Here is a 13,965-nt window from a genome sequence, read left to right as displayed (position 1 = left end):
GACTGCCAATGTAAATGTAGTTAATGTAATTAACAAAGACAATTTGCAGTAATGTAATGTTGATTGCCATCTCACTCACTAACTCTAAATAAAATCCAAAAAGTGTTTTGGCTACATAGTACAGCCATTTTTGCCTTTTGTTGGTGTTGAATGGATGGGGACAAAGTGGACTTTAATTTCTTTATTTTGATATCATTTAAGTCATATTAGATCAGTCTCTAACACAAATTATGAGACAGATATACCTTGACCAAAAATAACTTTATTTCTATAGATTTTACACCCATTGCTACTCCAAAATATACATGACTAGAAAGATGTTTTGGTGGCTTGAAATTTTTTTGGGGGAAGAATGCCTAGGGCCCCCTAAAAGAGGCTTAGCCCCCCTCCCATTCATAAATCACTTGTGATGTCCCTGGGTTTATTCATGTAAAAGATCAGGTTGCTGGTGCTGACATCCTCATGGAGGTCTGTAAATAGAGTCTCTGGATTTTCTGTCAGTCTCTTGTTTTTGTAATCTTTTCATACAGTTTCATTTGAAATATGTTTTGGGTAGTTCAGTGGAATGGCCTCCACACTTTGGGTTTGTGTGGGCCTATGGTTATGGGCCATTTGCACCTGTGCTGGGGGTTGAGTGTGGATAATTCCTGCTATTGTTTTGGCCAAGACACTTTCACACCTTCCTTTTTACACCTCTAACATGTAGGTCGGCTGGTCAGGTAGAGCTGAACCCTCGTAGAGCAACTGTTCAGTGGGGATAAAGATGTGATGGTACAAAGTAAAAGCAGTAATGTTAATAATTACTTGAACAAGTGTAATAACATATACGATGAGAAGACTACTCAAGTAGCAAGTTACTAGTTACTTCGGATCTGATTAAAATGAAGGGAAATCCTGAATTTCAGACTACATGGAGAACTGTGTGTGTGTGTGTGTGTTTGTGTCGGTACATATATTCATTAATATTGAACAGTAAACACCGAAAGTAGTGAAGTAAAAGTACATTTCTGTGATTAAAATGAACTTGAGTAAAAGTATAAGTATAGCCAGTTAACAATTAAAAGTATTTTTTTTTCAAAAAGTTACTCAAGTAAATGTAATGAAGTAAATGTAGCACTTTACTATCCGCCTCTGACTATCCATGATAGTCAGGATGTGTAAATAATGTTGTGAACATGCTATTTCTGTAACAACACTTTTGATAAATGTTGCCACATTTTAAAATTAATATATAAAATGTTTTGAATATTTGGTTTAATTTCGATCGATTCATACAGAACAGGTACTATAACTATAGTATTTAAATTAACATGGGTAAAGTGTATGTGGTGGAATAACGCAGTGGTAATGTGCTGTTGCGGAATGTCAGCAGCCAGGGTTCAATCCTCAGCTCAGGTGAAGTAAAAATTTTTCAGGGCATTGAAAAGATATGATCAAATCATGTTTGATGTTCAAAACCAAATTATGTTAATGTAACTCAATTCAATCAATTTTCAATTATTTTCAATTCTGATGCCATCTGTTCCCCAGGTAAGTGACGCACATGCACCCGACCTTCCACATGATGTAAAAGAAAATATGATTCATCTGACCAGGCCACCTTTTTCCATTGCTCCATGGTCCAGTTCTGATGCTCATGTTCCCATTGTAGGCACTTTCGGTAGTGGACAGGCTTCAGCATGGGCACTCTGACCAGTCTGTGGTTATGTAGCCTCATATGCAAGCTGCGATGCACTGTGTGTTCTGATACCTTTCTGCCATAGCCAGCATGAACTTTTTCAGCAATTCGTGCTACACTAGCTCTTCTGTGGTTAGCCTTTGCACCACCACACATATCAATGAACCTTGGGCACTCATGACCCTGTCACCAGTTCACCGGTTGTCCTTCCTTGGACCACTTTTGGTAGGTACTCATCACTGCATCCCGGGAACACCCCACAAGCCCTGTTGTTTTGGAGATGCTTTGATACAGTTGTCTAGCCATCACAATTTGGCCCTTATCAAAGTTGGTCAGATCCTTACACTTGCTAGTTTTTCTTGCTTCCAACACATCAACTTAGAGAACTATTCACTTGCTGACTCACTTGTCTACTTACTTACAGGCCTTACAATTCATGTGTGTTCAATTCAAATGCGTTCAGTTGTTCAGGTTGGGGCTCTATTGTGGCCACTCAACTTGTTCCAGTCCAGCTTTGGCAAACCATGTTAGAAACATGAACCCAGCAGAACCTGAGCAGTTAAAAACAGCCCTAGGGCACCACTACTATTGGCAGACCTAAGCATGTCTTGCAACAAATCCTTTCACAAATGCAGTTGCTTTCTGAGAGCTTGCAATGGGAATCAAAACCTGCTCAGCCTGTTCCAGCCATGGCTGTAGAGCCATGGGGATTGATGGGGCTGCTTGCTCCAGGTGTTTTCCTGCCAAACCATCAATGCACAATGCATACGTCATGAATGGGAGTGATCTGGCTTACACAGCCAACTTCCCACCCTGATTGCAAATGACCTCTTTTACAGCATGGCTACTCTTTCACTGGTAATGGATTTCAAGTGTGCATCTCGAGTCATTCAGTTCGCAGGAGCTTTCTTGTTGCTCCCTTGTCCGCTTTCAAGGCCTCCTAAGTGCTGAGTGCAGCCTCCCTCAGGGCCAGCTCAGAGTGCTTGCTACTAGGCTTGTCTGATGCTCACTGTCAACCCTGCTCAGCTCCTCCAGCCATGGCTACTGTCAAGTACTGCCACATTCTAGAGTGATTCCCATTGCCATTGGCTTTGCTTTTCGGTCCTTCTCTTGACCGCAGCTGTAATGTGAAATGGCACGATAACAAAACAACATATTTCCTTTTTAACAGCAAACACTTATTCTAATAATACAAGGGCATTAAATACCACAATAACAAGTAGATGACCTTCAGGTGTCATTTCTGTCACGCTCAAAGACACACTTCATAAGTTAATCGATCACAACTTTATTAGCGACCGCCATTTTTTTCCACCACACCATTCACCCTCCTCAAAATCCCCACATATTTCCGGTTACTTCACAATAAGAGCTTCCCTTTTGCCCTTCAGGAAATGGTCATGTGAAATTTTAAACCAATAGTCACTCGTTTAACTGATTATGATATATCCAGCACAGAGGTATACATATGCATGAATACATTTAATAATGTCTGAAACTTAACAATTTCTGCTGTTAACTGATTATTTTCTGTAATATGTATTGCGAAGCCTGTGCTTTTCTTTCCTCATATATTTGAATCTGGCTTGATGTAGGAAAGAATTAATGTGGATTTCCATCTCTAAGAGCACAAAAGCAAAAAAAATAAAATAAATCATTACCAAGAAGATGTGTTTATTTATTATCAGTGAGCCATTTCATAATGAGATAGATTAATGAAATCATGAATCAATCAATAAATAGTGAAAAGTTATTAATATCAATCAATTCAGTAGTCTCTTAATAAATAGCCTCTACTGGTGCTACCTTAACATATACACTATAGTATACACTATAGTATTTGATGAGGACACATTGCGTAAAAGAGCTAGAGTCCGCTGCTTTTACTGGACAGATGAGATGTCATCTGGCTGTACAGCCAACAGGTTGACCAACCAGAGATGCTATACAATGGATTTTTAGTGTACCCCAAGTCTAGTATCTACTAGCATCTTGTAGGTGCATCTGTAACTTTCTTTCTTGTAGTTTTATGTATAGTAATGCATTTAACAGATAGACATGATAAGAAGGTTGTCCTTCAGCTGAGGTAAGCATGGTTTCTCTTTTGAGAGCTTATATTAAAGTTGTACTTTAATCATCTCTCCTTTAGCAGTTGGGTTCTAGTTGCATGAATCCATTTCCAGTGGTGTGCCAGACTGATCATTAGTTTGTGAAGATTCAAGAACCTATAGAAAAATCATAACCAAACATCATATTTTTTCCCGCTGTTTCACTCATATTTGTTATATACTGATGTTAAATTCTAAAGAAAACATACCGTTTTTATCATGACTAGATTCAGCTGATTATTTCCTATTGACAGTTTTAATTTCAGTGTCAATGTAGGCCACAAAATGGATTAATGTGTAGATTCTAAAAAAAACAACAACAACCAAATCAGAAAAAACTGGATGGGCTATGGAACCTACAACCTAGTACAGTCAATTATATTCTACTGAATTCTATAAGTTCAGAACAGCCAGGGTGATTTCCTGCTGATCTAGTGGCATTTTCCCATTTGCTTGTTTCACTGCTGAGTACAAATAGCAAAGTGATCCCACAATGGAAGCCTATGAAGTGTCCCTGCTGCATCATACTCATCCTCTTTTCCATTCATAACTTGCCAAGGAGTTGATAAAGACACTGAGTATAATGTTCTAATACTTTGTTTCTTGCTATTAAGTCTAATTTTGCTATTGCATTTGATTTCTTACGATTTTTGCACATTTAACCGTGTTATTAAAACAGACACATGGCCTATTGTTTATGTCAGCATGTAGCAGCATGAGCACTGCGTACACAGTATAACTAGCCATATAACCTCATTATGTGATTCATAATTATGTAATTGATTCATCACAAGATCCTAACCTCTTGTTTTTCAGGCGAGGATGACGAGCTGTTTGTTCTGCCAGACCTTGATGTAGATTCATGATGAACATGATCAATGCATGCACTAGAACTAAAGCATTCTGAAGATCAGAGTGTAATACAGTAGTGCACTGGAGCAGTTGCAGAAAATATGCTGCAGGCTGTTGTTAAGACTGCCATAGGATCCTCCAATCTATACATCTAAGCAAATGCCTAAGTACTGCAGTACCCAAGCAAGTGACTGGTCGATTCCACAATTTACCCGTTTCATTAAAGAGCTTTTATATATGTATTGAAACTGCGACCTGAAAAAAGGGCAAGCATACTGGCAACCCAAATATATACAAACTGACACACTGGTTTGAGAAATGTATGCTACTTTGCAAAGTGTAAATTGTATTTCTAATCTGGTGGCACATTTGGAGATAATGCCCAGAGGACATGCAGAATGTACCACTGTTTACAGTGGAAGTGGTAGCCAGCTATCTTCAGTTTGTGTGTTTAGGGAGCACCATAACAGTGCTTTACTCTCTAAAGATTAGTTGGCCAACTGAGTAAATGAAGTGATAATGCAGGCATATTCTACTTCAGAAGGAAATAGCCCTGGAAGTCCAGTCCATAAAGAAGTATAATGGAAGTTTTCATATGTAACTGTGTTTCTACAACTGAGAGAGCCTACCTGGCTCACTTAGGTTGATGAGAAAAGCAAGATGATGAGCACAACCTTGTGGAACCTTTTATAGGCTACCCATTTGCTACATTGTACCAGGCAAGGAAACCAGCAAAGGTCAATGCTCTATGAGTTTTGAACGAACCTGTCCTGGCAGTACTACACATGTGTAACATTCTATTATATATATATTGATAAATTTTACATAAACACACACAGTCAACTGCTATTGTACTGCTAGACTATTGTGGAAAGTACTTAGCTTACTTTTCTTTTCTTTTATAAGCTACATGCCAATAAATTTTCACTTTTGAAAAAATTCAATTAAATAATGTATTGTACTCACACAAAACTAAATTTAAACGTTTGGGCCATTGCATTCCATGCATTATCAATAGATTTTGCAATGCTACATAAATACTGTCATTTCACTACTACTTCTCAGTTGTATTTACAGATAGAAAAATATCATTCAGAATGACATGGACCACCTGAAAATTCTAGCATTAAATCTAGCATAAAAAACCCCCATAATAGGTCAGTAATAAAATTACACATTAATACTGTGTATACTTTAATTAATTATGGGAGTGTTAACCATACATTGTATGTTTAATTCATATGCAGTATAATAGTGTTAGTTAAAGTAGGTTTAGTTACCTGTGGTAAAGCATGGCGAAAAATTGCATAAATAGTAGCAATGTAAAGCTCAGAAGAAACATCAGTGATATTGGATCAACAGAAAATATTTCGCCTTTTGCCACAGTCCCATTTGGATAAATTTTTGGAATACTCAGGGTGACAGGCTTGCCAATGGTTTGGAGGAAGAAGGTGGCCATCAACCAAAGAGCATTGCAGATGAAGAATACAAATGCCACCTAAACAAGAAAATAAATCTTATAAAATCAGTTGTAATAATACATTTTGTTTGGAATGTTTTATGACTTCTACATACTCTATACAGTCTGACCTTGTTTCTAAGGCCTTTGAGCTCTTCTGCTACTTTTTCCTGTTGCTCTTTGTTCTCTTTAAGAGGTTCTAAATACCGTTTCTGCAGTTCTTTCCAAAACTCAGTTTCATCCTAGAACATCAGGAGAAAATATGTAGAATAAGGTCAAATAGTTACAATAAAATGTACATTTTCAGAGACTTTTTGAAGATATTAATTCTACCTCTGAGAGTGTGTCCTGGTGAAGTGGAAAATCATGAGATTTTACTTGCAGACCTTCGATCCAGTCTTTATGTATTAATTTAAATAGAATCGGGGGGGAAACATGATCATCCTTTATAAAGTGTAATGTAAATTGTGAATACAAATAATTTTTTGTAGCATCTACTGTAAATATTGGCACTTACTTCTCGGAGTTTGTGGTGTGATGCATTCATTTGACCTAGTGAATAGATTCAAATAGAAAAATATTTAAACCACTATAGTATTGCTAGGTAACAAATCACATTTAGATATTGTACAACATGGTGGTGGTGGTAAACGTTTTTTTAAATTTGTAAAATGTGGTAATAAATACAAAACAGACTTGTGGAAGTATTTTGTTTTTAGATTGCCAGAAAGCACGATTGCAGACTGAAATTCTGATATTATGCTGAAAATTGTGGAAAAGTATGGTGATTGCAAATACTTCCTAAATACTGTCATAATTCATTTCAAATTACTCATCCTGATAGGATTGGGAAATCATTTTTATAATGATTTTTTTTTGTTGTTTACCTCTCAGTTTCTTCAGAATCCATTTGGACCCTAAGATCTCCCTCCTCAGATACTGTGGATTTCGCTGGTGGTTCATTTACACTTGTAGTGTCACTGTTATTCCAGCAGGGGCATTTACAGCATGCAGCCTGTATGACCTGCCTCTTGATGGCACTCACCGCTACAGTTTCCACTTTACCACCAGTCTCTCGTGTCCCCCATGAGACATTGTTCATATTCACAATGGAGTAAATAGAAAGCAGGAGATAGCCACTGGGTATACAGAGGAAATACAATACCCCATAGATGACCAGGGAAAACTCCTGAGGATGAAGAGCTGCTGTGATGAAGTACAGTAGAGTCATGCTAATCAGAAACAGGCCACTGGGGGTCATAAATGTCTGATTTATTACTATGTCACCTAAGAAGGAACAGTACAGATAATGTTGAGGTCAGGTTGGTTCCCACTTGCCTGCTTGTTTTCCAAACCAAATTCCTTTTCACAAGATATATTCAGTTAAATACTGTCATGTATGGTCAGATGTAATTTTTATTTGATGTTTTTTTTTTTTTTTTTTTTGGCATTTTACTTCCATAGTGTAGTAATAAAAATCATCTAATAAAAAGCAGAAATCATCAGAGTCCATGATAAGAATATTGAAAGAAGTGCTACCTATGATGGAGAGAATCGTTCCAGTCATGAGGAACGCATACAGAACACTCATGACTGCTGCTATCCGGATCTGTGTGTCAGCTTTCACCTTGAAGCACAGTGCCACGTAGATTGTGGGAGGCACTGTGGCTGCAATGAGAGCAGCATTTTGTTCCATTTTCATTATGAAAGTAAAGCTTCCTGCAAGAGACATTACAGACGAATTTAAAAGATTATTACACATAAGAGTGAAGCAACCACGTTGGCTATTATTAGAGTTTTCATCTATAAATTAGGAGCAGCATGTTTACAGTTCTTTTCTTTTTTCCAGATGAAAGAAAGAGAAGCTCTTCACCTGCTATCATCAGGCAGATGGTGGCAGGGCCCAAAATGGAGGCACCCATGCTGATGACCTGGTAAATGATGTAAGGTTTAGAGATGGAGCTGTTCTGCTGAGTGGTCAGGCCCCCAGAGCCGAGCAGGTCAATGGTGTTGGCCATGGTGGAGGGCCCCCAGCGCCGCCGCTGGTTGTAGAACTCTTTGAAGTCCTGTGGTGCGTTGGTGTAGGCGTCTGATGCAGCATTATACTCCACCCTCCAGCCCTGCTGCAGTAAGAGAGTGCAGAGCCAGCGGTCCTCTCCTGGAATCATGCAATAGTACAAGAAGAAATATTTAGAACATTTAGAATTTTTACTGCTCGTTAACCCATTAGGCAGACTTAATTTTACATTTACATGATTAAAATGATGTATTAGTTGATTCCTGGGTCTGGTTTCATTGTAATGTTGAAAGTGTTTATCCATAATCTACCTGGTATTTAAAGCTGAAAACTGATGCAGATGGCAGCAGTTATAAACATTCTTTATGCATACATAATGACTGGAACTAAGAATCCACAGGCTTTGCTTTGGTGTGAACTAGTGTCTGGAATTACCACAATTTAGCATTATACCAAATTACTACTGAATGTTTTAGAAGATGTGCGTCAGCTAATACCTTGGTCGTACTGTATATGGTGACTGGCTTCTGTTGGTTTGGTGGTGTATCTCTTCATGACATTATCGTCCATGAGGGCAGCACCTCTGAAGAGACTAAAGCAACCAGGGCTACAGAGCACACAGCCAAACACATGCTCTGCTGTCTTCTGCAGCCAGTGGCCCACTGCATACTCAAATTTCTGATACCACACCATGGGCCCTTCAGACACACAATTTTAACAGAGATAAAGATCAGCAGGTTTATTAGCTGTTTTCTTCCACTTGTACATTCCTGTATACTGTATGCTGTGAAGAGTTACTTAATGACCTCAGCATGCTAGTTCTAGTTATTCATCTTTATAGTGGAATTGAATACATTTGTACGCAAAGTACTGGTATTTATGAATGAATTTGAACTAAAAACCATACACACAACAAGCAGATCATCATACCAGTGCCAGTGGGGTGAATCCGGCCGCAGGCAGCTCCCACCTCCGGGTAAAGTTTAAGTCTGTCAATCAGTAACATCACAGCAGAGGGCTGGAAATCTGTGTCTCCATCCAGGGCCAAGATGTATGTGTTTTCTTTCTCTTTCTAAATCAGAAAAAGGCTGTTTAATAAACCTATATTAATTAAATTCGTCTTCAAGGATATGTTTGTTAGGTTAGTCAATGAATCCAGGAAAGACCTGTTTTTGTTTATTTTTATAATCATTTATTTATGATTTGTTATTTATTTAAAAAAAAAAAACATTTCTTCCATTTCTCCCAAATTTGGATATCCCGTCTACTGTCTAAATCTCCCCATGACATGACAGCTACCAACCACAGAGGGTAAGGACAAACACGTGCTTCCTCTGAGACACATGAAGCCAAATTCCACGTTGCTCAGGGCAGCATGATACACTTAGATGAACTTGCTGTCGGCCTTTGTCCAAAAACATAAGCCCCATGATATAAATTATATAAACATTATGTTAAACATAACAGCGTTGAGAGAATATGCCATACATCCCATCCAGAGAGCAAAGCCAGTTTTGTTTCTTGACTCCTGGCCACCAATGGCATTGTCAGGATTCAAATTCTCAGTGTCCTGATGACAGGGTGAATGCTTTTCTGTTGCACCACTCAGGAGCCAAAAAGGTTAATAAAGTATTAAGCTGTGCATGGAAGAACCATTCATCCTATGCCAGTTCCTTACCTTTAGGTTTTTCCTCAGTTTATCCACATGTCCAAACATCTCAAACATCTTCAAGTACTTGCTGTTGAGTCTCCAGCCAAGGATGTAGTATAAATACATGATCTGTTTGAAACAGATTGTAATCACCACACTTTGGGGCTTAAAGTAAAACAGTGGATTTAATTGTAGCTTGCTTTGGAACTTACCTGGGACCATCTCTTTTTGTGTCGTATCAGCTGTTTGTCCTTGAGGTGAACCATCATTATGTTGCCTTTAGGAAGTGTGTACTCCAGACGACCTCCATACGGTGTGCTGATGATCTTCTGCTGAGGGAGACGGGGCTTCTTCTTGAATATACACAGGTCGTCGTCACTAAAAATTCTATTACATGAACAAACATGTAGTGGTTTATTTTTACCTTTTGTCTCTGTAATTTCCTTACTTGTTTAAAATAGGTCATGTGATAATGCTTACGTGTATACTTCTTTGATTACGTCCACTAGGATCTCAGCATATTCGTTTACATGTCGCACCGTGCCATTCTGCACATCCTTAAAAGCATCGTCAAAATAAATATGGAACTCGAAGGAAGCATCATTGTGGTTGTTCGTTTTTGGACGAAATTTGTCGAGCCTGGTCACAAATTCTTGTTTGTAATGAAAATAAGTTTATTTTACACACATTCCGATTTACAGTGCCCTCCACTAATATTGGCACCCTTGGTAAACATGAGTAAAGAAGGCTGTGAAAAATTGTCTTTATTGTTTAACCTTTCCTCATATTTATACCCCTGTGAAACAGGAAGTCATGCTTGAACAATTTCCTTTTTCTAGTCACCCAGGTGTACTAAAATATTTTTTTAATATCAGTGGGTTATCAATTATAATCCTGTGTTTGATATCCATGAGAGCAGAGTATTTTTCTGAATTTTTTAACAAATGATCAAAAGGTTAAACAATAAAGATACTTTTTCACAGCCTTCTTCACTCATATTTACCAAGGGTGCTAATATTAGTGGTGGGCACTGTATATTAGACTCAAATTACCTGAACATTGAGATGATTATTTTCATCATTTCATCATATGTCTCATGCCACATTGTTGCACATAAATAGACTGTCACAGGGCCTTTTGATCTGAGGAGAAACACAGCAATGTTTAATGTTAATTCTGCATTTCACACTGTATTATACATATAGTCATGTTTTGAGATCAGGATATCAGTACGTCAGTATGTACCCTTCATCATTCTTTTTCTCCCTGGCCACAAAACGTGTGTTGAGCAACATGGACTGTTCCAGAAATGCTCCCTCATACATCTGCTTCACAAATAGGTCGTGAGTTCTCTCGATGCGCTGGATCTTCAGAAACCAGATGTAACCAGTGCTTAGTATGAGTCCCAGCCACCAGCTAAGGGCACACATGCCAAGAACCACCAATCCTACAACATTCATTTCTGACACAATACGCCGCGAGGAAAGTGTATATGTGATGTCATTCATCAGTGAATTAAGTGAAATAGTGTTAATGGTCTGGTTCATACAAAAACTCATGTTTGATTTAGACTTCTGTTTGAAAGTGGCAAGTGGACTCAGGCACAGAAGCAGAACAACCACAGAGGACAAGTACATGGGCACGACAAAACAGCGACGCAGGGCATGCATCTTGCAAGCCACCACAACAAACCAACGGCACATTGCAGAAGAAATAATCTGGATTCCCATCAAACCAAAGATGGTATTGCTCACACATGTAGGGGTCAAGTGTAGGGAAGTCCAGTCTAAAGGATCTCCAATTCCAATAGCTCCAAGCACAGCTGCAGTGACCAGTATTTTCATCACACTGGACAGAATGCAAACCACATTCTGGGAACTGGCTATGTCCTTGGAGATGTCTTTCAAAAATGGAAACATACTGCTGTAGTTCTCCCACCAGTTAAATGAAACAAAAATGGTTCCTACAATGGCCAGATACACAGATCTTTTTACTTGCAAGGGGCTTTCTTCTATTACTAAGTAGCTTATTATGAAGAGGCTATAGCCCAGAATAATGAAGATGATTGCAGTAATTGGTCTGAACCACTTTCCACATTCCACTTTGCAGGACTTGGGTTTGTGTGGAACATCTTCCCGTTTACATCTTGCACGACATTGATCGACTACCTGGAATACTGCTGACAGGATGCTTACGCTGTTCAAGATCATCACATTGGTGACAATGTCAAAATGTGGCATGGCCACCACTGTAAGAATCGCTTCTCCAAGTGACACCAAAAACTCAACAAACAACACCTAGGAGATAAATAAACAGATATGTTATAGAACTTCTTTTTCCTGGTCACTGAATCTTGCGCCACTACTAGATCTAATATGCTTATTGTTGATAAGATTAATAAGATGAAAATCAAGTCAAAGTAATTTATGTTTATCCAGTCCTAATAAATGTACTTACCCAAATGATTGCTTTGATTGATGGTCTTATTGCACTTTTGAAAATGAACTTCCATAGACTCTTGAGCAGAAGCAGAATATTTGGTCCAACCAACACACAGCCGATACTCAGCATAGCGCTCGATTTTTGTCCTACAGGAGCACTCATAGTCACGTTGCTTGCAAGTGTTACCAAAATTAGAAAGGATGTCTACACAAAAAGAATGATAATTTAATGTTAACAGATATTCTTAGAGGTAACGTTTATTCATATGTTTTAGTCCAGTGGTTTTCAAAGTAGGGGCTGCGGCCCCCTTGGGAGCTGCCAGGGGGCGCCCGGAGAGGCCTCAACAATTTGGTGTGAAAAATATATTCTCACTCTCAGACAACCACACACACACACACACACACACACACACACACATAACCAATTCCTAATGTAATGTAATGTAAGATGTAATTATTAATTTAAAAAAAAGGGGGATATATTCAGAAGTCTGTATTTTTAATGTGTTTTAAAGACATCTTGCAAAAGGGGGGGCTCAGTCAAATGTTAATGCCATTTGGGGGGCCTTGTCCTGGAAAAGTTTGGGAACCCCTGCTTTAGTCAACCACATTTCTTTTGTTATAGATATTTTTATATGACTTCTGCATTACTGATTCAGTACAAAAGCATTTTATATTTCCAAACATTACTTTTTTCAACAAAAATTCAATGTTATATACAAATATTTGTCTGCAGCTAAACTGTGGAAGAGTCTCCAAGATGCTCAGAAAACCTTACCAGCTAATTTCCCAATAAATGTACTACTGATGTTTTTTTAAGCATAGGTTTAATCACACTAAATATTGACTTTGTTTATTTTATTACTCTTTACTGCTATTTATAGACTTTTTTTTTTATGTAGAAATGTTTCATTTCAATATTTTTGAAGGCATCTTTGCTTTATAGCATTACATTACATATGCCTTACACTTTTGCACAATATTGTACATGTAAAGTTTTTTAGTGGTTAACAACACATCTTACCTTACTCAGTACTGTAAGAGCAAAGACCAGTGTACCAACCATGCTACAACAGAACCATTTCATAAAACTCAGGCGTTTTCGGATTTTTTGTTCATCTTGAATAACTGGAACTTCTCTGCATGCGTCCCATGCCTGCCTGTTTATAATAATAGGAAACTCAGCATTTGAAGATATCCATGGGTTCTAGATTAATAATATGATGAATAATTGAATGAATGATTAATAATTGGATGAATAATTGATGAATAAAAAAAGCAAAAAACAGATGAATAATTGGAACTTCTCTGCATGCGTCCCATGCCTGACGGTTTATAATAATAGGAAACGCAGCATTTGAAGATATCCATGGGTTCCAGATTTCAGGCAGTCATTGACTGCAAAGGATTTGCATCCAAGTATTAAGAATAATCCTAATATTTATGTTTATGTTAGTTAGTCCAATTACTTTTGAGCCTGTGAAAATGGAGGGGAAAAAAAATGCTGCAATTCCTAAACCTTTAATGCAATATTTTATTAAACCCCTTGAATTAAAGCTGAAAGTGTACACTTCAGTCACATCTTGTTTGCTTAATTTATATATATATATATATATATATATATATATATATATATATATATATATAATATTTGTAAAATAATTTAAAAAAGTGTTTATGCATATAAAAAATGTTAATGAAAAAATTTGTGAAATGTGTAAACAATGTATTCATTTTCATGTTTTTTTCAGTGCATAGA

General features: G+C 37.7%; 1 protein-coding gene across 1 annotated transcript; it reads right to left on the bottom strand.

The window, feature by feature from the left end:
- Positions 1–2,563: 2,563 nt before the first annotated feature.
- On the bottom strand, positions 2,564–11,152 carry LOC128606623 (chitin synthase chs-1-like). Its single transcript, XM_053622916.1, has 16 exons — positions 11,011–11,152; positions 10,818–10,907; positions 10,246–10,404; positions 9,978–10,152; positions 9,793–9,894; positions 9,045–9,186; positions 8,612–8,812; positions 7,971–8,255; positions 7,637–7,816; positions 6,985–7,384; positions 6,615–6,649; positions 6,431–6,495; positions 6,229–6,339; positions 5,919–6,136; positions 3,996–4,090; positions 2,564–3,903 (listed from the first exon to the last, which is right to left on the bottom strand). Exons 1-15 carry the CDS (start codon positions 11,088–11,090, stop codon positions 4,024–4,026), a joined length of 2,310 nt encoding a protein of 769 aa, XP_053478891.1. The 5' UTR covers positions 11,091–11,152; the 3' UTR covers positions 2,564–3,903; positions 3,996–4,023.
- Between the last annotated feature and the right edge of the window lie 2,813 nt (positions 11,153–13,965).

Source organism: Ictalurus furcatus, chromosome 4, assembly GCF_023375685.1.
Source record: "Ictalurus furcatus strain D&B chromosome 4, Billie_1.0, whole genome shotgun sequence".
In the NCBI taxonomy this organism is placed as follows: Eukaryota; Metazoa; Chordata; class Actinopteri; order Siluriformes; family Ictaluridae; genus Ictalurus; species Ictalurus furcatus.
Note: the sequence above shows the minus strand (reverse complement) of the source record. Positions and strands in the feature narration are given on the sequence as shown.

Excerpts from the sequence above, each read along its gene's own strand:
- LOC128606623 (XM_053622916.1), bottom strand. The coding sequence starts at position 11,090 with ATGTATGAGGGAGCATTTCTGGAACAGTCCATGTTGCTCAACACACGT. Across the intron at positions 9,187-9,792 it reads AACTGAGGAAAAACCTAAAG|AAAGAGAAAGAAAACACATA; the intron begins GTAAGGAACTGG and ends TTTCTGATTTAG. Across the intron at positions 6,650-6,984 it reads GATTCTGAAGAAACTGAGAG|GTCAAATGAATGCATCACAC; the intron begins GTAAACAACAAA and ends TCTATTCACTAG.